At 46.9% G+C, this 24,374-nt stretch overlaps 1 protein-coding gene across 1 annotated transcript in view; it reads left to right on the top strand.

Annotated features, from left to right (window-relative positions):
• SLC12A8 (solute carrier family 12 member 8) overlaps positions 1-24,374 on the top strand; it is a 135,597-nt gene that overhangs the window by 92,054 nt on the left and 19,169 nt on the right. Inside the window, exons 6-9 of the mRNA XM_022567706.3 lie at positions 240-327; positions 1,943-2,030; positions 10,033-10,179; positions 16,574-17,219. Coding sequence (XP_022423414.2) covers positions 240-327; positions 1,943-2,030; positions 10,033-10,179; positions 16,574-17,219 — 969 coding nt within the window. The remainder of the gene's footprint in view (positions 1-239; positions 328-1,942; positions 2,031-10,032; positions 10,180-16,573; positions 17,220-24,374) is intronic.

Here is a 24,374-nt window from a genome sequence, read left to right as displayed (position 1 = left end):
CATAAGATGCTTTTGAAGCCAATAGGGCTTTCCTCCCGAACTCACCCAACCCACAAAGGTCCCTTTCATGCCTCGAGGATGCCTCCCCAGTTGCCAGGGGAGATTGAGAAGTACAGTTTGCAGAGCTGCATATGGGAGGGCTTTGCCCTGGGATCCCTTCCAGGAGAGGGCCCCGAGGAGGGGAAGATGATTCGTGGAGTATGCAGCTCACCCTTCTCTCCCATCTGGGTGTCTTTCAGGAGTCATGGCCGGCTTCAACATGGGGGGCGACCTCAGGGAGCCTGCTGCCAGCATCCCCCTGGGCTCCCTAGCAGCTGTTGGCATCTCGTAAGTTCCCCTGGTGGCAATCAGCTGGAGAGAGGGAGAGAGAACCCCAGGCAAAAGAGGGGATTGCTCCTTTAGTTCTAAGAGTGCCCCGACTGTGACCTATCTATTCTATATTCCAATCCTCCTTTTAACACTCAGCCAGCTGGAAAATTCACGTCTGGTGGGTTCAGACGATTGCCCTTTCCTACCCGCTGCCTGGGAATGCAGCAAGGAGGAGGGTTGTTAACCAAGATGAAATCCTTTCTTTCCTTTTTCCTCAGACTCCTGTCCCTCCCCCTCCCCCACCCCCATTTTGAACTTGGGCATTTTGTAACCGTTGAGTTTCCAGGGTCATTGCAGGGAATATAAAGAGGAAGAATTTTGCCGTCAGACAGACTACGATTTATGTCCCAGCCCAGCCGCTGGTTGGCTGTGTGACTTCAGGCAATTTACTTAACTTTCTGAGCTTCCTTTTTCTTCTCTGTAAAATGGAGGTAATGAGAACATGGGTGCCCCATAGATTGTGGAGGAGATGCTGTGTGTAACAGCACGTAGTAGGAGCTCAGAGGCTGACTCTCCTCTTCCCCCAGCTCGCCTCCCTGGCACTGCCCCAAGGCTGTCAGGCGTCCCTATTTTAGTTCGCACTCTGCCACCCACGCAAGCAGGCTGGGTGCCTTGGGTCTGTTTCTGACCTTCTAGAATCTTCTGTTTTCTCTCTGTACACGGGAAGAAGCTCCTCTGCCTTCACTGGGTAGGCGTGAAAGGTAATGAGATCCCAGACATGACAAGGGCCCAAGAGGGTTAAAGTGCCTGTATTATTTTAACTGTGATGTTTTAAAAAATATTACTGTGTCTGTTTCACCGATGCTGTGTTTGCTTTTAGCTTGTCATGATGGCACTGTTGCTTCTAGCCAGGTACACAGCACCTGTCTCTGTTTTGTGCTAAATAAGGTGATCTCGTCGGGAAGAAAATGAGGCTGACAGAGAGAAGGTTGGGTGTCAGGCAGGAAGGGAAAGAAAGAGCCCTGTCTCGTTTTTGGTCACAGCTGGGAGGTCCCGGGAGGAGCCTTTAGCCCATCCTCCCGCTGTCCAGATGGGGATGAGGCCGCAGGGGTCATGTGACTTGATCGAGGTCACAGGGCATCTGAGGGCAGAGCCAGGTCCCTGCTGGCCTTTCACATTCGGCTTGGCTCTCTGTCACCTGGGGGCCAAGGAACAGCAGGCCTCCGAGGCCTGAAAGATGATCAGCTTGTTCTGCTGCAGGATAATGGGGTGCAGGGCTACCAGTCAGCCCTGGCCTGCATCCTGGCCACCTAGAGGCCTGGTGGGCCGCTGCTCACCCCCAACAATCTCTGTAATGTAAGAAAGAGGCAAAACAATGATACGTTTATATAGATATATGTGTGTGTGTGTGTGTGTGTGTGTGTGTGTGTGTGTGTGTGTATGAAATATGCTAGAGGAGAAAAAGTACTGGAAGTGCCCCCCAGACAAGCTGGGGAGGCTTCATGATGGGCCTTTCTCTGTCCTCTGGGACAGGTCTCCTTGGGAACCCCTAGGCTGAGTGGGGTGGGGTGGGGTGGGATGGGGCTGGGCAAGGGCAGGTGGCATCTCTGCTCCGCTCTTGGGTTTCTTGCAGGTGGTTTCTGTACATCGTCTTTGTCCTCCTGCTGGGCGCCATCTGCACCCGAGGGGCCCTTCGCTATGACTTCCTGATAGCAGAAAAGGTGGGTGAGTCCTGCACTGTCCGACAGGCTCAGGCTGCGGGGTCATTGATCGGCTCTGAGCAGCAGTGGCTGCCTCCCCCTTGCAGCCCTGCCTGGGGGTCCATGTAGTCTCGGGCTCAGGACTGAAGTACAGGGGCCAAAACCATGGGGAAGATGCAGGTCCTTCATATGGATCCCTAGACCCGGGTAACAACACCTGAAAAGGCACATGCATGCAGGTGCTAAGTAATGGGGACACAAGCATCCCTTCATGTCGAAAATCAGGGCAGAAACAATCTGGTCCCCCGAAATCCCGAGCTCCAACAGCCGTTCATTTTTGCCAATAGCCTCCCCTTCCACCACAAGCAGGAAGTGCTACTTGCAAGAAACGGGTAGGAAGGAGGAGGCTGATGGATGGAAAAGAGGGTGGCAAGGTGGAGGCAGATGGTGGAAGCCCAGCGCCAAGGTGAAGGGCGGTGAGAGGCAGGGCTGGAGGCCCCTTGTCCCCTCGGGCTCCCCAGGGAGGTGGCCCCGGGTGGATTTGGCTACAGTATCTTTGTTTCCTGAGCCCTGCACCCTCTGCCCGCAGAAGATTAGCAAATTCCTGATGTTCCACAGCAGCCCTGGAACAGGCTGGAGGTCATGTGACTGTCAAGGACACTCACTTGGCATCTCTAGAACCCAGGAGAATAAGACTTCCACACATTCTTCTGGAAATCCCCCAAAACTCCTATCTTCCCATCAGTTCCCTGGGGGAAAAGTGGGCCCTGAGATTGCTGTCATGTATCAGAGAGATGCGCCAGGCCAGGGAGGTTTTCTTACTCAGTTAACTCCTGAGTATCTATCACTGCTCATATGTAGGAGAAAGTACCCTTTTCTCTGGTGTGAGGCTTTGCAAAGCAGCCTTGCAGATACGTGGAGGGGCACTGCTTGGGGCAACCTGGGGCCGGAAACTCTGAACTACATTTTACAGCTACGTTTGGGCTTGATTTTCACATTACCACAGGTTTCTTTTTCAGGCATGTAGACGCCGGTGTCAGGGTGATATTTGTTTTTGGGGGATGGGGGGTCTTGGCCTTACCGTGTAAGCAGGTTTTAAAAGGGGGAGCGGTTCGGGTAGTGAGAGCCCTGACACCCACCTCCCAGGGCCCAAGGGCTTCCGTGCTCGCTGCCGTCTTGCGTTTCATCTCCCAGGGGCCTCTTCTCTAACTGTGGAATGAAAAGCTTGGCCGCATCAGAGGGATTAAAGGCCTCCAGGAGCAGCTGGGCCTTGGCCTGAGGGAGCTGCCGGCTGCTGTCTGCACCATGCCAGTGGCCAGCTAGCTCTGCCCCTTCACAAGCCGGTTCTTCCTCTTGGATTCCCCCACGGAGGTCCCTTCAACCACCAGAGACTCTGATCTGGATGGAGGGAGGCCAGTGATCCCCGGGCGGGGTCTCCTCTCTCTGCTCCTTCCCCGGCTTTGCAGGGAAGCTAAGAACAGGTGTGTGGGAGCCTGGGCAGCCTGGGTCCGAGGAAGGCCACAACAGCAAGCATGTAAGAGCGTCTCCACGGACAGCGCGGGGGAGACTTCGTGGAGTGGAGAGTCCACCACTAATAATAGACTCTTGAATGGGGTCAGGGAGGGGATGGAGTTTGTCTGAAATGCCACCTGTCCCAGGCACTAAAACAACTAGGCAGGCAAGCCCTTCTGTGGCAGGGGACACCTGCCAAACCATGCCTGGCAAATGCACGTGGGAATGTCACTACGCGCATACCAGGTGAGAGGTGGACAGTTGGTTTTTGGAGAGGACAAGAGACTGTTTCCCGGAACAGGCTGTTGTAAAACCTATGAAAGAAAGAAAAGATGGAGTTCTTGATTGTCAGTAGCAAGCAGGGGCCAGCGCAGCAAGTGAGGGAACAGAGACGGAACCAACCAGGGCAGCTCCACAGCAGCAGCGCCCTGGTGCACTGCCCCCTGTGGTCCCCTACAAAGGGGACCATGTGGGATTTTCCCCCCAAAGCCATGAAACCCGGCTTTTCTCCCTTCTTGCCCTTCAGCATCCCTCCTTGGGACTGACCAGGCTGCAGTAGCCGGGACTATACTTGGGCAGTAAGTTGGGCCACCGACAATTGTACTCATGGCACCTGGAGGATGGGAGGGTACAGCACGAGAGGCTGGCAGGTACAGGTGTGGCCTCCTTACGTGGTCCCTTGACACAACCTGCCACCCCGATGTGGTTTTAATAAACTACTCATCTCTCCTTCACATCTTAGCTGTGGCCTGGGTTCTGAGCTGGCCCATCTCTGAGCTCTCCTGGGCCCACGGAAGCAAGGCCTCTTCCGTCTGGTCTGTGTGCCCCGAGGGCTGGACACAGACCTCCAGCATCCACCCCTTGGCGTTCCTCCTTGTGAAGCTCCTCTGAGCACGTCCCTCTCTTTCTCGCGAGCTTTTTCTGCCAGAACACTTGTCTTCAGTGGCCGCTGGCTGCCCTGGATTCCTTTCCACTGACCTGCAGCGGGTCCGTTCATCTGTTTCTTTCTGGGTTTCCTGCAGCTTCTCTGATCTATTTCTAATTATTTGGCTTCCCAGCCCATGGTTTCTCTCAGAAGTTTCTTTTCACTTTATATCCCTACCCCAGAGGAACTTTTTCCTGGATGTTGGGTGTCAGTCTCACTAATGTTACACTTTCTAAAAAACCCCGAGTACATCAAGGTGGCTCTGAGGTAATCCGTGTAAAGCACAATACCTGGTGCATGGTAGGTGCTTATTACATTTTGACTCCCTACACACTCCTTGTGGGGATACCCTTACAGATAGGACACATTTTGGGGTGGGGAGATTTTTTCCTATGAATCCACATGTTTAGCTGAATAGGAAAAGCCCCAAAAGTGTCAATCCCAATGATATTGGGTTATAGAAAAAGGAGTTGTATAAAGAGCAGGTATTAGTAGGGGTAAAATTAAATAGATTGAATAATTTTTTCAGAATAAACTTGTATGCAGCCCAAGAAAAAATGTTTATTACACATCAAAAAGACCAAGTATTTTAGGAGCCCTGGGGCTTGCTAACTAGCGAAAAAAGAACAGACTAAGTAGGAACAGTATCCTCAAAGCATGTTTGTGAAACACGGGGTATCCTACGGGGAAAACTCTCACCACTCTTGGTTTAGACAGCCACGGCTTCCCGCGTTCACAAGCTGCGCCTGGGAAGTCGGGGTGAGGCAGGGCTCGTGGCTGGCGGGGTGAGCCCAGCCCAGCATCTGCCACCCAGCCCCACCTGCCTGTACTCTGCTCTCCATCGTGGACACGGCTCTGCCTCTCAGGAAGTGAAGCCAACTTTGTTTCCTTCTGGAAAGTGTCTATCAAGTGAGAGAGAAAACTTGCCTGAAAGTTGCGAAGTTGGTCAACTCATGGAATGAGGACAGTATTAGAAAACTCATGTCTCCAGAAAGAGGGAACTGCTGAGACATCGCCATAGTCATACATTCGGGATCGTACAGGCGTCAGGATATACTCCTCAGTAATGTCAAGGGGCCACAGGAATTAAGTAAGGCAGAGCGAGTACCTTGGAAATGACTTTATATTCAGTCCTTCAAGAGAAGAGATCAGCCAGTAGGTTGGTGGGCTCTCTCAATGACTGGAGCTCCAATGGGAGCTGGGATCAAATACCAAGAGCAGAGAGCCGAATCAACGATTTTCATCAGTAGTTACGAAAAGAGAAATTAGGGTAGTTCACACCCCAGATAATGTTTGAGAAAGACAGCTTTTTGTGATGACTCACGCCGGTGGATGACAGAAAGGCACATTTTACTTTTTCCTAAAGAACTGTTGACACACATCTGCTCAAATAGATTCTTACTTCCACCTCCACTGGCACAGATAGCAAGTTTACAGCCCCATATAAATAGAGAAAAGGATTACATTCTGCGCGGCTGGGAGCAAAGCTGTGGAGTTTACTGTTGCACCTGTAAAACCTTGCCCTATGCCAGTTATCTACACGGTCCTCAGGAAATGCTCCCTACATGGGTGGATGGATGAGAGAAAGGAAGGGGCAGGACTCAGGTGGGAGAGAGAGAGAGAATGGAGTTGTTCTAATATATCCAACCACGAGGACCAACATTTCATTTATTTTTCAGAAAATTGACTGAATAACAGTTTTATATAAAAGAGTGGCAAGTGAGCAGGCCATTCGAAACACAATTGACAAACTGGACATAAGTCCACAATTGACACCTGGACAGTTGTCCCTTTGGCCCTCAGCCCCAGGGCTCTGCAGGGATCCTGGGGAGCATTTGTGGGGAGGCTGGCCAGGATGGAGGTCACCATATCACAATCTCGTGTTGCCAGAGACTTCCCCTGGTCAGTTCCATCACTGAAGGATGCCAGCCTGGGCAGTCTTCTTCCCACTCATGTCCACTGCAAATGGGCAGGCTATAAATGAAAAAGAATTATTTTTATATATATATTTATTTATTTTTATTATTATTTTGTCTGTGTCGGGTCTTAGTTGTGGCACGCAGGCTCCAGAGCACATGGGCTTATTAGTTGCAGCACACGGAGTCTCTGGTTGTGGCATGCAGGCTCCAGAGTGTGTGGGCTCTGCAGTTGCAGCACGTGGGCTCTCTGGTTGTGGCGTGCAGGCTTAAGTTGCCCTGCGGCATGTGGGATCTTAGTTCCCTGACTGGGGGTTGAACTGGTGTCCCCTGCATTGCAAGACCAAGTCTTAACCACTGTGGACCACCAGGAAAGTCCCTGAAAAAGTTTTTTTTTTTAATTGTTTATTTATTTTTGGCAGTGTTGGGTCTTTGTTGCTACGTGCGGGCTTTCTCTAGTTGTGGTGAGCAGGGACTACTCTTTGTTGCAGTGTGCAGGCTTCTTACTGCAGTGGCTTCTCTTGTTGTGGAGCACAGTCCCTAGGTGCGCGGGCTTCAGTAGTTGTGGCACACGGGCTCAGTAGTTGTGGCTCACGGGCTCTAGAGCGCAGGCTCAGTAGTTGTGGTGCACAGGCTTAGTTGCTCCACAGCATGTGGGATCTTCCCGGGCCAGGGATCCAACCTGTGTCCCCTGCATTGTCAAGCGGATTCTTAACCACTGTACCACCAGGGAAGTCCCAAGAATTTTTTTTTTTAACTCAAATGTATGTAACCTTTTGGTTAAGAAGCAGTAAAATTTCTGCAAGGAAATACCATGCCTGCCTGTGCTGGAGAATTCTCTGAGGGGAGGATGCAATGAAGACAGTGTACCATGCCCAGTGGCTTTCACCCTCACTGCACATTAGAATCACTGGAGGCCTTTTGAGAAATCAACCATGTCTGTGTCCCATATACTAATTAAAGCAGAACTTCTGGGGTGACTCGTGTATAGCCAGAGTGGAGAACTACTGGGTCAGATTTTCCAAAAAAAGCTTTTGATAAAATTTCATCACAGAGTCCATTAAAAGAAAAAAAGTCAACAGACAGAAACAAAGGTTACAGATGAATGATTGTATCTCAGGATGGATCAGGGACTGATACTGGGACCAGTTTATCTGACAATTTTATAAGACATCCAGGGCACGAGTCACAGTGAAGCCGTGAAGCTTTATGACTTCAGCGGGCACTTGCTGAACCCTGTGTGCCAGACTCAGGTGTGGCAGGGAGGGGCCAGGATGCATGAGACTCAGGAGTTTATGGCCCGCTGGCAAGATGGGCCGTGAGCGTAATGAACTGCACCACAGGGTAGGAAATAACATGCCATGGGAGCATACAAATGAAGTGAGGGAAACGTTAGATGACGTTAACTTCTTCTAGTAGTAAAGTGGTAAGAAGGGTGTGAGTGAGATAGTTGTAGAATACCCATGACATTGAAGAAAAGAGGAGAGATTCATTGGGGATCAAGATGAGGCCATGCATCTAGGGAGAAGTCATCCACACTGAATTAAGGAAAATGTAGGCTCTATAGTGGACCTCAGTCTTGTCCATCAAACTTCTGTCCTCCCTGACCATTTGGGGGTTATCCCCCCTGTGTGAGGGCTTGAAGGGAGTGAGCCCCATTTAATATTATAGGAGTCCAAATGACCAGACTCTCACTTGCCTGTCCCTTTGTGGCCCTGGTAGGGCATGTGACTGAGGCTGGGCCCATCAGATGCTCCAAATGTAATGAATGAGGCAAAGATAAAGGTATGGTGAGGATTCATCTTTAGGGCAGCAGGTGCTGGTCGCAGCTTGGTCAGACTGCTCCTGTTCAGGAGTCTGAATGTGCCTCCAGCCTTGGGTCTCGCCTTTACCCGAGCCTGATCTTTCAGTCTCCTGACGACCGATCCTGTGACCCTTCTAGTAGCCTACAAATACATTCTTAAAAAAATATTTCCATGGACTTCTCTGATGGTCCAGGGGTAAAGAATCCGCCTTCCAACGCAGGGGACGTGGGTTCGATCCCTGGTCGGGGAACTAAGATCCCACATGCCGCAGGACAACTAAGCCCGCGCGCCACAACTACTGAGATCACGCTCCGCAAACTACAGAGCCCTCGCACCCTGGAGCCCACGTGCCACAACTAGAGAGAGAAAACCTGCATGCCACAACTAGAGAGAAGCCTGCGTGCTGCAACGAGAGATCCCGTGTGCCACAACTAAGGCCCGACTCAGCCAAAAAATAATAATAATAGTTAAAATAAAGTTTAAAAAATTTTTGTTAAAAAAAATATTTCCGGTCAAGAATCCTGGCTGATGCAGGTTTCTGGTGATAATTTATGGGCCAGGAAAGAGGTCTAGCCAGTGTTCCATATAGCTTGATGCCACTGACCCAGTGCATTTGCTAAAGCAAGGAAGTAAAAAGTGGGGTGAGGAGAGTCTTCATGGAGAAGGGTGTAAGTAACAAAACTGAAAATGAAATCTAACCCAACTGTAATAGTTGGACAATTAAGCACTTAGAGTACACAGTTCGGGGCATTTGCCTAAAGTAAAGTAGAAAGGAGAAGGTACCTCAAATACTCAAGAAAAGAGAGAGACTTCCCTGTGGGTGCAGATGAGGTCCAGCTCAGGAGGGAGAGATAGATTCGTGACAGACAGTGTGGGACACAGCTGCATGGCCAGCAGCAGTGATCTGTGCAAGGTGACACCAAGCAGAACAGCTCTGCCCTCTCTTATTCTATCTGTTGTTGGTGTTTCTGGGCCATGTGGGTCCTGGATCTCATTCTTTTGCTCAGCATTTATGTTTCTGTGTTGGCACCAAGTGGACCAGGATGAACCAGACGGGAGCCCTGCAGAAATGAAGCCAGTGGAAGCGATGGTGTGCCCCAACCTCATGCTGAGGTGCAGCGGAGCCCAGAGGAGCACCAGGCACACCTGGTGACGGGCTGGGGGTGGCCTCATGGAGGAGCGGAGATTTGTCCTGAGTCTTGAAGCACAATTGGGAGTTTAAGAGACAGACAATGAGTAGATTAGGGGTGCGGACAGAGCGTTCCAGCAGGCAGAGAAATCATGCTGATAGACTCTGAGTGTGCAGGGTGTAGGGCTGGAAGAGTCACAGACCAGGAAGAGCCAGGTGTGTCGGGGGGATGGAGAGCCATTGGTGTTTTTATGGCAGGGGCATTATGATCAGATGTGCATTTAGGTCACACTGGCAGAGGCTTGGGGACAGAGCTTAGCCACTTAGCATTGGTGGTGGTGGTGGTTCTCAAAGGATAGTCCCCAGACCACCTGCATCAGCATCACCTGGACACTTGTTAGAAACCCAGATGTGGGGCCCTACCCCAGACCTACTGAATCAGAGACTCTGAGGTAAGGTCCAGAAATCCGTGTTTCAACAAGCACTCCGGATGAATCTGACGCACACTTAGTTTGAGAACCTCTGTGTGTAGTCTGTACAAGAAGTGATGGTGGGTCAAACTCAAATGGTAGCAGTGCCAAGGAAGTGGGGTGGGGCTGGGGTATTGGAAATATATCCAGGATGTTGAATCTAGAGGATTTATGGTCAGATGGGGTGTGGGTGGGTGGGTGCCAGGGGAGAGAAAGGTACGTAAGCAGGTTCTGACACTGGATAATGAAACTGCTTCCTCATATAGGTGTCCCTGGTGGGCTTCCTGTTCCTTTTGGGCTTATACATCTCGTCCCTGGCCTCCTGTATGGGAGGCCTCTACGGAGCACCCCGGATCCTGCAGTGCATTGCCCAGGAGAAAGTGATTCCTGCGCTGGCCTGTCTGGGGCAAGGGGTGAGTGACCTTTTCTTTGAGAAATGTACATTTTGCCACTAACCTGATCGTTGGCCAATAAATTGCTTAAGTCTTTCTGATAAGAGCCGCTGGTCCGCTTCTGGTGGGGAGAAACAAGAATGTACCCCTGTCCTCTGGCTGCTTTAGTCTGGGGCCAATGGACAAAGTGTCTGTCAATGTCACAACCACCTAGGGCCCTTTAGCGCTGGGTTAGCTAACCGTCACCGTAGCACTGTGGACCCTGCACAGCAGGGAGAGGGAGTGCCACAACCTTTAATAAAAATAAATTCTGGGGCTTCCCTGGTGGCGCAGTGGTTGAGAGTCCGCCTGCCGATGCAGGGGACGCGGGTTTGTGCCCCGGTCCGGGAAGATCCTACATGCCGCAGAGTGGCTGGGCCCGTGAGCCATGGCCGCTGAGCCTGTGCATCCGGAGCCTGTGCTCCGCAACGGGAGAGGCCACAGCAGTGAGAGGCCCGCGTACCGCAAAAAATAATAAAAATAAATAAATAAATAAATTCTGGATCTTCCAAGTTTAGCCTAGAGGGAAGAATCTCTTCGTGAGGAGGGGAGCTGGCCCTTGCAGTTCTAACTGTATCCCGGAGGTTCACCTTCCCTTTGGGGTTGCTTTAGGATGATTCCTCACACCTCTGGTCTCTGGGCTCTCTGTTAGTCATCACGGCCCAAACCCTAATACAACTTGGTTGAGTCATGGAACCATCAAATGAGACATTCCTAAAACCGAAGGGGTGACAGGAGAAAGAAACAGAACCCCACTTTCCAAACATGTGTTTTGCAAGCTGTAGTTGATTTCTATGTGGTTGGAACACCACAGGGGTCCTCCCCACCCCCTTCCCATGCCCATCCCCCCTCTTGTTTGGGGCCACATAGTTACAAGTCACCTTTACTTCCTCCCTTTACCTTCCTCCACTTCTTATCCACCAGTCAGCGTGGGTGGGTAGGACAAATGACTGTCATCTTTAGTACCTTCCATGTGGTATATGCCTTTTATTCTATTTTAATTTCATTTATTTTTTATTAGATAATATGTGTACAGGGTTCAAAACTAAAAATGATATAAAAGGCACCCTGAGAATTTTTGCTCCTGTCATGAGTCTTCCTACTCTTTCTTCATCTGCGCCCATGCCTTACCAGTAGCTGGTTTTATTAGTTTTTTAGGAATCCTTCTCTCTTCTATTTTTACAAAGATTGGTTCTACCCTCTTGCACCGTTGGTGGGAATGTAAATTGATACAGCCACTATGGAGAACAGTATGGAGGTTCCTTAAAAAACAAAAAATAGAACTATATACGACCCAGCAATCCCACCACTGGGCATATTCCTTGAGAAAACCATAATTCAAAAAGAGTCATGCACCACAATGTTCATTGCAGCTCTATTTACAATAGCCAGGACATGGAAGCAACCTAAGTGTCCATTGACAGATGAATGAATAAAGAAGATATGGCACATATATACAATGGAATATTACTCAGCCATAAAGAGAAATAAAATTGAGTTATTTGTAGTGAGGTGGATGGACCTAGAGTCTTGTCATATAGAGTGAAGGAAGTCAGAAAGAGAAAAACAAATACCGTATGCTAACACATATATATGGCATCTAAAAAAAAAATGGTCTGAAGAACCTAGGGGCAGGACATGAATAAAGACGCAGACGTAGAGAATGGACTTGAGGACACGGGGAGGGGGAAGGGTAAGCTGGAATGAAGTGAGAGAGTGGCATGGACATATATACAGTACCAAATGTAAAATAGATAGCTAGTGGGAAGCAGCCGCATAGCACAGGGAGATCAGCTTGGTGCTTTGTGACCACCTAGAGGGGTGGGATAGGGAGGGTGGAAGGGAGATGCAAGAGGGAGGAGATATGAGGATATGTGTATATGTAGAGCTGATTCACTTTGTTATACAGCAGAAACTAACACACCACTGTAAAGCAATTATACTCCAATAATGATGTTTAAAAAAAAAAGATTGTGTTCTATATACATTGTTCTGTACCTTGCTTTTCTTCATATAATATAGCTTGGAAATTGATCTTTTCACATAAATATAGAGAGAACTTTCTCATTCTTTCTCCATCATGTGTATATGCTGTAGTTTATTAACCAGTTCCCTATAGATAGTATGGCTTCCAGTAAACAGTGCTACAAAGGATACTCTTGTGTGTGTGTGTGTATGTGTACAATTTTGTACATGTGCAAATAGATATAGGATAAATTTTCATAAGTGGGCTTGCTGATCAAAAGGTAAGTGCATTTTTAGCATTAATAGATATTTTGCCAAAACACCTTCCATGGAATTTGTATCATTTTGTACTTCTACCAGTGATGTATGAGAGTTCCTGTTTCCCAATAGCCATCATGACTGTTAGATTCAGGCCAAAAGACCCTGCTTTATAGGACTCTGTTCTGGTCTCTAAGAAATTCATGAGGTCAAGGGGACCTGCCCTTCTAGATCCCATACCCACCTTCTAGACCATGGTGCAGGTATCCTACACCCTGGAATTTCCTTCCCAGATGTCCCCCAGCCTAAATGCAGGGTCTGCCAGGGCGTCTTCCCTGAACCTGTCCATTTTAGGGCTAGGGTGTGGGCTGAGAATCCACATGTGGGTGTGTGAGCCCGCCCTGCAGCGTGGTCTAGGAAGACAAGAGTTGCCGGTGGGCAGTGAGCTGGATCATGCAGTGAGAAGCTCCGGGGAGTGCAAGAACTCTAAACTTGACCCTGGCCTTCCCCATCGTCCTGAAGTTATATTTGCCGAGGAAGGAAGACGGAACATACTTGATTTAATGGTTATGAGCTTGGTTTATAATTGTGCGTATCTGGACACAGGGCGTGTGGCTCGCCATTTGCGCTCGTGCCTGAGCACCACAGTGTCAGATGAGCCTGTCTACAGCTCAGTGTCAGGTATGAATTTTTGCCAGTTGTGCGGTGAGACATGGCATCTTAAGATACTTCTGATCTGCATTACCCTTATTAGGAAAGGTGTTGAACACCGTTTCCCCTAAGAGTCGTTTGCATTTTTTTTTCTGTGATTGTTCGTCTTTTTCTTCTAAATTGACAGATGCTGTTTCTTTGTTACATGTATTACAAATATTTTCTCTAGTTGTCACATGCCTTTTGGAGGAATATTTTTTGTCAAAGCTTCTTTACATATGATTAAATTTTACTAGTACATTTTTTCTTTTAATGGGGGAGAGAGGAAACTTTAAAAAATTTTTGAGGTATATTCAGCATACAGAAAAGGGCATAAAACCAATATGAACAGCTTAAACAATGACTATGAAGTGAACATCGTGTAACCTCCACCCAAGAACACTGCCAGCCCCTGATGCCACCCTCCACATACCCTCTCTGGTCAGAGCCCTGTCCCTCTCACTGTGGAAGCTACTATCCATATTCCTGTGATAATTTCCTTGCTTTCTCTGTGGTTTTACTCAGGAAACTTTTTCTGAAAGGGGCCAAATAGTAAATATTTTAGGCTTTGCAGGCCCTATGGTCTCTGTCACAACTGCTCAACCCTGCTGTTGTAGCTCGAAAGTTGCCACAGACAGTACCTAATGGGGTAAGTGTGGCTGTCTTCCAATAAAACTTTATTTATGGACACTGAAATTAGAATTTCATGTAATTTTCAGGTGTCACAAAATATTACTCTTCTTTGATTTTTTTCCTAACTCTTTAAAAATGTAAAACTATCTTTAGCTCGTGGGCATACATAAGCAGATGGTGTCCAGATCTGGCCCAGGAGCCATGGTTTGCCAACTCTGGATTACATCCTAGTTCAGTGTTGCCTGTTCTTTAAACTTTATATAAATGTGGCATGCTTCTTTCATGCATCATTATGTGTATGTGATTTATCCGTGTTTTTGCTTGTAGCAGCGTCTTGTTTATTATCATCTCTATATAGCATTTCCTCATTTGCTGCAGTTTATTTACTCATCTTGCTGTCATGATATGTCCCAGTTTGGGACTGTTACAGACAGTGCAGCAAACATTCTTGTAGTAGACTTGTTCACGTATGGCGTTCTCGCAGACCCTGTACCCATTAGTGGAATTGCTCTATTGTAAGGTGTGTATATCTTCACTTACTAGATAACACCAAACTCTTTTTCCAAAGTAGTTGTGTTAATTTACACTCCTATCAGCAGTGGGTGAGTGTTCCCATTCCTCTGTGTTCTTGCCAATACTTGAGATTATTAGATGTTTTCATTTTTGCCAATCTGGTGGGTGTTTAATGGTATCTCACTATAGTTTGTTTTTGTTTTTGTTTTTTGCGATACACGGGCCTCTCACTGTTGTGGCCTCTCCCGTTGCGGAGCACAGGCTCTGGACGCGCAGGCTCAGCGGCCATGGCTCATGGGCCCAGCCGTTCCGCGGCATGTGGGATCCTCCCGGACTGGGGCACGAACCCGTGTCCCCTGCATCGGCAGGCGGACTCTCAACCACTGCGCCACCAGGGAAGCCCTCATATGTTTAATAGACATTCTTTTGCACATTTGTTTTAGTGGGTTGTCTGTCTTCTAATTATTTTGTAGGGATTCTTTGTATATTCTGCATTACCCTTTGTCAGTTACACGTGTCACAAATATCTTTTCCCGTTCTGTGACTTGACTTTTCTTAATGTGTCTTTTGGTAACAGAAGTTCATGTGTGACTATTTTATCACTTTCCAACCCACGCTTGTCAAAGTCCTTTCCTGGACCACTTGCATTTCCTACAGTTTACCTAAGACCTCCTTCCGCTTACCTAGGACCCTCCTTTTAAGTTTTTGTGAGTTCACGAGGATTTATTTTATCCTTGGTAGTTTTATTGTTAGAGTATGCTAAATAGCTGTAGCAAATATACCCCAAAATGTAATTTTCAAAAACAATAAAATGTATTTTTACTCCTTTTTCTAAAAAAAATTTTACTCTGAGGTTCTAGGGAAGGTGTTTCAAGTCAACAGGGCCTCTGATCCTCAGAGACTCAGGCCATGATGACTTCACTGTCTTCATCTTGTGACTTTGAAGATTGCACTCTGTTCCAACCCTCAGTAAGGGGAACGCGCTGGAGGAACATACCTGGGAGGTTCACAGGTCAGATCTGAAAGTGGCTGACGTGCCCGCCCCTTCCATCACAGAGTGCTGGTATAAAGGATATGGGAGCGGTGGTTAGATCCTGTGTCTATCCTGAGAGTAAGACTGACAATATTTACTGGAGGAGAATGAGTGAGTGAGAAGAGGCATCAAGAATTTTGCTTGACTGAGCAACTAGAAGGATGGAGTGGCCATTTTCTGAGGTGGAGAAGCTGCAGGGGAGTAGATTTGAGAGGCAGGACACTGGAGGATCAGCAGTTTGGTTTTGGAAATATTAGGTTTGAGATCCTATTAGACATCAACCGGAAATGTTGAGCAGGTAGTTGAATATTTAAGTCTGGATTTCAGGGGAACATTTCAGGCTGGAGATTAAAATTTGGGAGCTGAGAGCATTAAGCTAGTATTTGAAGCCATGAGCCTGATCGAAATCCTAGAGAGGGAACATAGACGGAGAAGAGAAGGGAACATAGACTGAGGATGGAGCTGGGGATTGCTCTAAATGCAGATTTCAGAGATGTGGAGAGGCCAGCGACAGAGACTAAGGAGCAGTCGATGACAAGGAGACGAACCAAGAGAAGCGAGGAGACCAGGGAGTGCGCAGCTGGGTCAAATGTAATCCTTAGGCCAAAGAAGATAAGGACTGAGAAGCGACTGTTGCTTCTGGCCCAAGAACTGTGTCAGTGACTGTAAGGAATAGCTTCTGTGGAGTGGCAGATTATATGGAGTTAATGCATTTTCTCCACTCCTGTCCTTCTAAAAGTCACCATACTCCCCCTCCATTAATAACAGATGTGCACAAATGTGTGTGTATGAGAACATGCATGTGCATGTTACTATCAGAATTCCCCCACCTCAGCCACCAATGATTCTGCTGTGTCTTCCAGGGTCTGCCACTCCCGTTAAGGTCATTTTCTCCATTAAAGCATGGGAAGAATCAATTTTGCACTTCTTTGATTTCCAAGGCTGGTGTTAAACCCAGTGAAAGATGAAAGGAGAAATATTTGTGAAATCCATGTTCTATAGGATTGTCCCATATTAATGGTTACTAATACAGTTAATGCCTGTTGGATGTGTTGGGTGCCCACTGTGTGCCAGGGCCGCGTCAAGCATTTTACGTGCATTAGCTCTGATCTCACTGTAATCCCATGGGTCGGATGTCATTATCCCAAGTTTGTAGATGAACAGTTAGGAACACACCAAGAGTCACATGGGAGAAGTGGCTGAGTCATTATGAGTTGTTTCTATCAAATACTGTGATTTTCTTCTGAAATTTCATGGTCTTGCATGTTATTTTTGTTTCTGCAGAAAGGGCCAAGTAAAACACCCGTAGCTGCCATCTGCCTGACCAGCTTGGTGACCATGGCCTTTGTCCTTGTGGGTCAGGTAAACGTCCTGGCCCCCATCGTCACCATCAACTTCATGCTGACATACATCGCGGTGGACTACTCTTACTTCTCCCTGTCCATGGGCGCCTGCAGCCTCCCACAGGTGCCTGAGTCGGTGCCCGGGGAGGGCGTGGGAGCTCTCCACTGCTCTGAGCACCTGCTCCTGGAGAAGGCTCCCAGCTGTGGCTCTGAGGGCGTTGCCTGGAACCTCTCTGAGGGCACTCTGCTAGAATTCACCAAGGACATGGACCAGCTCCTCCAGCTAACCAGGAAGCTTGCGAGTAGCCAGCCCGGAGGAGGAGAGAGCCACGGGATCCCAGAGAATCAGAAGGGGAAGACCAAGAAGGCCACCAAGCAAACCCTCCAAGAGAGCTTCCTCTTAGACCCCAGGTCTCCTGCTTCCTTCCCTCCTGAAGGCTGTGACGGGTGGCCTACTGCCTCCTGGGAGGGGCAGGGGCCCCATGGCAACATGCCGAGCTCCAGAAGTGAAGGGGCTCAGCCTGGGGGAGCCTGTGGAGAACAACTCATCCCTGAGCCCAGTAATCAGCCCAGGCCGAGCAGAGAAGGTGGGTGCTTTGGAATCACATGGGGCCTCCTAATTTGGGTGACTACTCAGTTATCACAACCCTCTTTCAAGTCCTTAGTTCATTTTATAGCTGGGTTTAAAATCCTTGTGAATTTTGTTTGGTATTTACTTTTAAAAGTTATGGTCAGATATCAATTGACTTTGTGATTCTACTCTGGTATAGATAGTTAATTTTAAACAGAAATTTCTATCTACTCCTGTATGTTAAGAGCTGGGAGCCATGGCTAATAATCAAATATCAATTTCATTTTACTCAAAAATCAGCCAACATGAATGAAACCAGTTTCTCCTTTCAAGGGAAGTGGAGATGTGTTTTGACAAACTGCCTGGCAAGGACTCAGTGTGTTTTGTCTCTGGAAGGTGAATCTCCCAAACCAGGCAGGAGGGAATGGAGAGAAAGAAGATGTGCTTTAGGAGCACAGCTTTTCTTTGCTCCCTCAGATCTGTAGGCACAGAGACACAGGGAGAGACTCTCAAAGGGAGGCTTCCGGGGCATGAGAAATTCCGAGAGAAAGAGAGAACTCAGAATTTTTTAGTCTTCCATATTCTAGGTGCTTTACATATATTATTATATGTAATATAATAGATATTAGCTTTTCTATTTTACCAGTGAAGACCCTGAGTCCCAGTGAGGTCACAGAGATGAAACCGATACTATGCTCAGAGCTGATACCTTGCACAGCTGGACATCACACCCAGGTCTCCCTATATTTGAAGCCCATTAACCTGCTTCCTGAGATCGGTACAGACAAGTGTGGGCAGAGAGGAGGAGACAGGTGACATAGAAGGAGATGTCCAAAAATAAATGCTTTACGTTCTTCCGCACACCTGCTTTTCCTTCTTTACCTCCAAATTGGTGGGTGGTTTGTAATGATAGGAGCATTATTAAAAATTTAAAAACTGTGTTATTTTTGTCAAAGTAATGAGTACAGTTTAATAAAGCAAGTGGAGTGAAAAGTCACATAATCAGAGATAGTAGTTCCCACTCTTCCATACCGTCCCTCTGACTCTTCTGCCTCCCCTAGTCCCGCTCCCAGAAAATCCCACTTTCAACCAGAAAGTTGCTTCTTCTGTTAACCTTCATGTTCGTAGATAATATATTTGTATTGCTACTTCTTGATATGTCAGTTTCATGTCTTGATTTCCTATCATGATAAATGAAGACTAGCTCATTTATGCCACTCTTAGTTTCTCATCCAATGTCCCCAGTATAATTACATCACAGTTTTTTAATTAATCTAATAGCTAGTATTCATATTATCATGATTAGGTAAATATTGCTTAACTCTGAGCCATATATTATGCTATGATTACATTTCCTTTTTTGTCCAGCTTTTTCTGTTTCCTGGGGTTAATAATAGCCTTGGTTTTTTGTTTTTTTTTTTTTTTTTTTTTTGCAGTATGTGGGCCTCTCACTGTTGTGGTCTCTCCCGTTGCGGAGCACAGGCTCCGGACGCGCAGGCTCAGCGGCCATGGCTCACGGGCCCAGCCGCTCCGCGGCATGTGGGATCTTCCCGGACCGGGGCACGAACCTGTGTCCCCTGCATCGGCAGGCGGACTCTCAACCACTGCGCCACCAGGGAAGCCCAGCCTTGGTTTTTTATTTGGTTGGTTTTGTGTCATCATTTTTTTCTAGATGTTCTGGCGGATATGGCAAACGCCTCTCAATGTTATTTTCCAAATGCTCGAATTCTTCCCAAATTTATCATATCCATTTGGTTTTTTTCCCCCCTCTGTCCTATGGCTCTTATTCTGATCCACTCTAGTCTGTCAGTGCTTTCAGTCTGCTACAAAGCTGTTGTCTTGGAATTCCTCTATCACACTTCTCTGTCAGATCCAGGGGACAAGATCTGTTGGGCGTGGTATCATGGTAGACGTCTGTCTTTTTTTTTCCCCTACTCAGCCTTGAATGACCTCCCTGTGTTTGAAGAATTTCCAGTGTTATGAGTCTTGGTGGGAGGCACAGCAAGCCTTTCACTCTTAAAACTGAAAATGTCAGATACTCAGTTTTCCCGCCCCTCCTGCAGAGTTCAGGCACGGGACCAAGGCTCGGCTAATTAGATGAAGCCTCCATATACTGGGAACTGGGAACCTGAAGAAATGGGGACTTTGAGGAACTCTCTGGAAGCATGATAGTGGCTGCAGGATGACTACATTCCTGGCTCCACCATCAGAGCTTTTCAGGGTCAGAAGTGTCTAGACCTTGGTGCATGACACTGTGGTGTCCCCACTAGACTGCCCAGACATATCATTTTGAGTGTTGTCCCTGGCTGTATAGCTCTGAACTTGATTCGCTAGCCTTTCCAGGTATTCTCAGAGGCTGGGAAATGTCTTTTTCGCTGGCTTTATTGCTGCTTCACATGAAATCCTGTGGGGTTCTTTCTTTCCCTAAGGAGGAAGGGGAGATTGGGTAACAGCAATGAGTCTATGCCACAGCTCTCCTGTTCTTAATTTCCAAGAGCTCTTGGTTGTAACCTTATTTGTCTTTATCTTTTTAAAAAAAATGTTGAACATCATCTCATTCTTGTTTTATAGATATAATGCTTATCTTATTTTTCTGGTAATATTACTTATTCTCCCTTTAAAGTCTTCTTCTGCCCTGTGTCCTTTAGATTCTTTTCTCTTTGGCTTGGTCTCACTCTCTCTCTTATATTGGCTTAACTAAAATGTCTGTTGATCTTTTGATTTCTTTTCCTATTTAGAAGTAAGTAGTGAAAAGCTGTTTAGAAGACCTGCATCCTGGGCAGAGCTTACTGGTTGGGGCACCTCACTGTAGAATGATCAAGAAGCTGGCTTTTTCATGGGAGGATCCCCAAGTGTGATTAGCTAGAGGTTTCCTCCAGAGAAAAGTCCTTGAATCTCTTGCCTGGGGGTCCCCCAGTTGGCTGTTTGTGTTCAGGGAGCCGGGTGACATAAGGAAGTTGGTGGCCTCCCACTCTTTAGGATAGAGACTTCATTGAATTCCCCAGTTTCTAGCTCCATTCCCCCCACTCTTTGCTATGTCTGGTGTCCCAAGTTCAGGCCCTCTCTGGCTTGATTTCTTCAGAGGAACCCTCACATACCTTGGGGAGGGGGTCAGGCAAAGAGGGAGTTATTTCCTAGCTACATGGCCAGAGGAAAGGAACTTGATGTCCAACTGGTTCATATACAGTCTTGCAACAAGTCCCCTGCACCGTATCACTTCCCAAGGGTGGGTACTTCTTGGTCCTGAACTTTGTGAGGTCTGCTGGGGTGCACTGGGCTGCTCATTGCTGGCACCCTCTCTGTGGGCCCTAGAGTTGGTCCTCCTCGGCTCTGCTGTCTGTTACCACTCCTCCGTCACTGCTCCACCTTCCAAGACTTGTTTTTATCTTTCCTCTCTCATTCTCCTTGTGTTTGTAGGTTTATGCCTATTTAATGCCTTTTCTGTTTTCTCAGTGGGTTATCAGGAGAGATGTGTGGTCAGTTTGCAACATTTAATCATTGAAGTTGCCCTATCTTAGAAATGTCCCAAGCTCTTGTAAACCCCTCTGTCTCCTCCATCCTTGCTGCCTTCACCTTGGTTCAGACCCTCATCATCTGGTACCCAGACTCTTGTTAATCTCCCTGCTCATCTCCAGCCTCCAGATTCTCCCATATCCTGTTTCTCCTTTTCATTGTCCACTGAATGATCTTTCTAAAATAAAACGCTCATCATGTCTCTCTTACTTAAAAACCTTCGTTGGAATCTATTACCTTCCATCCCGGTGTGATTTGCAAGATTCTTGGCAATCCTGCCCTGCCCCACCTTCCTGGCCAGTTTTCTCATGACAGCTGCCATGTACAAATGTCCAGCTATACCCAGACACGTGCCCCAAACACATCATGTTCTTTATTCCTTCCTGCCTTTGCACATTGCATCACTGCCCACTTCCATCTGAAAAACGCCGACTTAACGGTTTAAAATCCATTTGACTTTTCAGACCCCCTCTGAGAAGGAGTCCCTGATTTCCTCTCCTGTGCAAGCATAACATTTGAGTCACACTAGTGGTATAAACACTTATCACATTGTTTTATACATTTGTTTACACATTTGTCTTCAGGCCTGCTTGTCGTCTGCCTATCTTAAGGAGAAGAAATATTAGCTTTATCGCTTTGCCTCCAGTCTGTGAGCTTCCTTTAGTCACAAACCATGTCTTTCTACCTTGTATTCATCAACAATATTCCCACACAGTACACGGCATCGACAAACACTCAGTAAAGGCTAATCAAATTGATGAACAGTTGTACAGATATTGGCTAAAAATTTTAAACATTGACAGGTAAAGTAGAATAGAAAGAGTTAAACTATTATAAGAACCTAATGTGTGACAAACCAGATGCTGTAAAATAATAAGAATCAAGTCACTATTGAATAAATATTGTTGAGAGCAAATGGATCAAAAAATTAACTTGGGGCCATATTTGATACCTTATATAGCCACAAATTCCTTATTTATAACAGCTGTGCAAGAGAGAGATTTCTGACTACTGAAGACATCATCAAAGACAAAAAGGATCTGATTAAACAGAAATAAAAAACATTTGCCCGGCACAGTGTCACAGAAGGAAACAATTATTCTGACAAACACAACTGATAAAAGCATACCTTCCAAAGCAATTTTTTCTTTTTGCGGTACTCAGGCCTCTCACTGTTGTGGCCTCTCCCGTTGCGGAGCACAGGCTCCGGACGCACAGGCTCAGCGGCCATGGCTCACGGGCCCAGCCGCTCCGCGGAAGGTGGGATCTTCCCGGACCGGGGCACGAACCCGTGTCCCCTGCATCGGCAGGCGGACTCTCAACCACTGCGCCACCAGGGAAGCCCCAAAGCATATTATTTTTAAAGACAGGAAGGTCAAAATCCAGATCCTACTAAAGAGAGGTCAGAAGAGATGAACACGCAGTTTACATATGAAAAACCAGACTCATTCACTGTGCGTTCAACAAACTAACTTTTATGGTTAAGTGTTGAATGCTGTTTGTAGCTAAAGATAGGCAGTTTTTATTGAGTCTGTCCCAGGTGCCTGGCACAGAGATAATCACTTAACACGCGGATTAGCTCAGCTCAGCTCAGATCTAGGCATTGTTATTACCTTTTTCCAGATGACAAAGGTGAGGCTTAGGGAAGTTAAACTCTTGCTCAGGATAGGAGACAGCTAGAATTTGAACCCAGGTCCATCTCACTTTAGAGCGTGTGTTCTTAACCACTACACAAAGTGTATGCTGCTTGGGGCCAGTGTCTATTATGAACTAGGTCATTGTACTGATTAATTGAGTCCAATTTAAACCACCATTGAGATATTTCATATCTGTTAAGCTGTCAAAAATTTAGATAAAAAATAGTAGGTCAGTGGTAATCGGGTATATGTACACATTGCTGGAAGCAATGTCAATGGATTCATTCCTTTTGGATCCATTGATTAAAGTTTTTCATCAAATTTGGGAGGTTTTGGGCCATGATTTCTTCAGAAATCAGCAATTTTGCTGCCAGAGGGAGCAAACTTGTGGGTTGTGCCCTTTGTAAGTTCAATGTGGTGAGCAAAGTAGAAAATGGAATGGGGAAATCCTCAGCTTTGCTAGCCTGAGGGACCCAGCTAGGGTGAGCAGTGGAACAGCCAGAAATTTAATGGGAAGATCCTAGAAATCAGACAGCTGTGGAAGGACTACAGCTCCCCACATCCCCCTGCTTGGGGAGCCTAAGAGAGACTGACAAAAGTCAAAGCCGGGGAGCCTGGAGAGCTGCAGCTTCGACTGTGCTTCCCAACCCACGCACAGATCTGCTGGCAGAGGGTGGAAGCCTTCTGGGCCACACGGACACAGGCCAGCTCCATGCTGGTAAGAACTGTGCTGGGGGTGGGAGCAGCTCAGGAAGAAGGCTGTAGGCTCTCACCGTCCTTACCCTCAGCTCCAGCAGTTTTTGAAAAAATAAACACTTCTTGGTTTGTTGTCTCCGTTTGGTAAATTTCTAGAGCCCCACGTGATTGTTTTTGATGATTTTGTCTAGCTGTATACCTGTCTCTTACGGAGAGGATTCACTGACCTCTTTACATTGTGGTAGCTGGAAGTCCCTCTGGTTCATTCTTTCTGGAGAGTGAGCTTTCAAGATGTAACAAGAAATATAAAACTGCCTAATTGCTCTGACTTAGTAAATCTGTTTTGGGGGATTGTATCTCAAGGAAACAACCCCAAACCAAACAACAAACCGTAAATATGTACAGGAGTCTCATAGCTGCATTGTTGGTGCTAATGACAACCTAGAAATAACTTAAATGTGCAGCATTTGGAAAGTGGTTAAAAGATTATAGAATCAACATGATAAGATCCCACATGAACCTGAAACATGATCCTTTGTGAACCACATCAACGCACATTCTTGGTTTGTACATGCCAGCTAGAACTATGTGTTTATTTATCCTGATAAAGTTATGGAGTGCATTTCCAGAGATGGTTTAATATTGATTTTTAAGTAATTTCTGTAAAATTATTTAAATTCGTGATTTTAAAAATTGACATAATGTCTTCCCCCTTCATGCTTAAAAAGTCTTTATTTCTGCATGAGTTTTGTGAACATAGAACTTGTTAGACATACCACTAGATTTTAAAAGACAATTTAATGTTATGCATTATGTTTATTATATTTGATTTTTTTTTTTTTTTTTTTTTTTTTGCGGTACGCGGGCCTCTCACTGTTGTGGCCTCTCCCGTTGCGGAGCACAGGCTCCGGACGCGCAGGCTCAGCGGCCATGGCTCACGGGCCCAGCCGCTCTGCGGCATGTGGGATCCTCCCAGACCAGGGCACGAACCCGTGTCCCCTGCATCGGCAGGCGGACTCTCAACCACTGCGCCACCAGGGAAGCCCTATATTTGATATTTTTAACATGCCTAATGCATGGTTCTGCTTACCTGTTTGTTTGTTTTGTGACTAAAGCTTGATAAAGTTGCCTTCCCAGTTGTTATTCTAGTACTTCTAACACGAGAAGCGGTCTCCTCCCACCACTAGTCTGTAAGACTTATTTCTTCTAGCATAATCCTTGAAAAGAGAAAAAAAATTCCTTCTGTCATTTTGGAAGGGTTTTGAAACCATAGCTGTTCAGAATTCTGAATAATTGTCCGCCTGCATTGTCTGTCATACCTATTC

The sequence above is a fragment of the Delphinapterus leucas genome, chromosome 4 (genome assembly GCF_059928025.1).
Source record: "Delphinapterus leucas isolate spDelLeu-1000000601 "Yukka" chromosome 4, BTC_Dleu_Yukka2, whole genome shotgun sequence".
Classification (NCBI taxonomy): Eukaryota; Metazoa; Chordata; class Mammalia; order Artiodactyla; family Monodontidae; genus Delphinapterus; species Delphinapterus leucas.
This window is presented reverse-complemented; position numbering and strand designations above follow the sequence as displayed.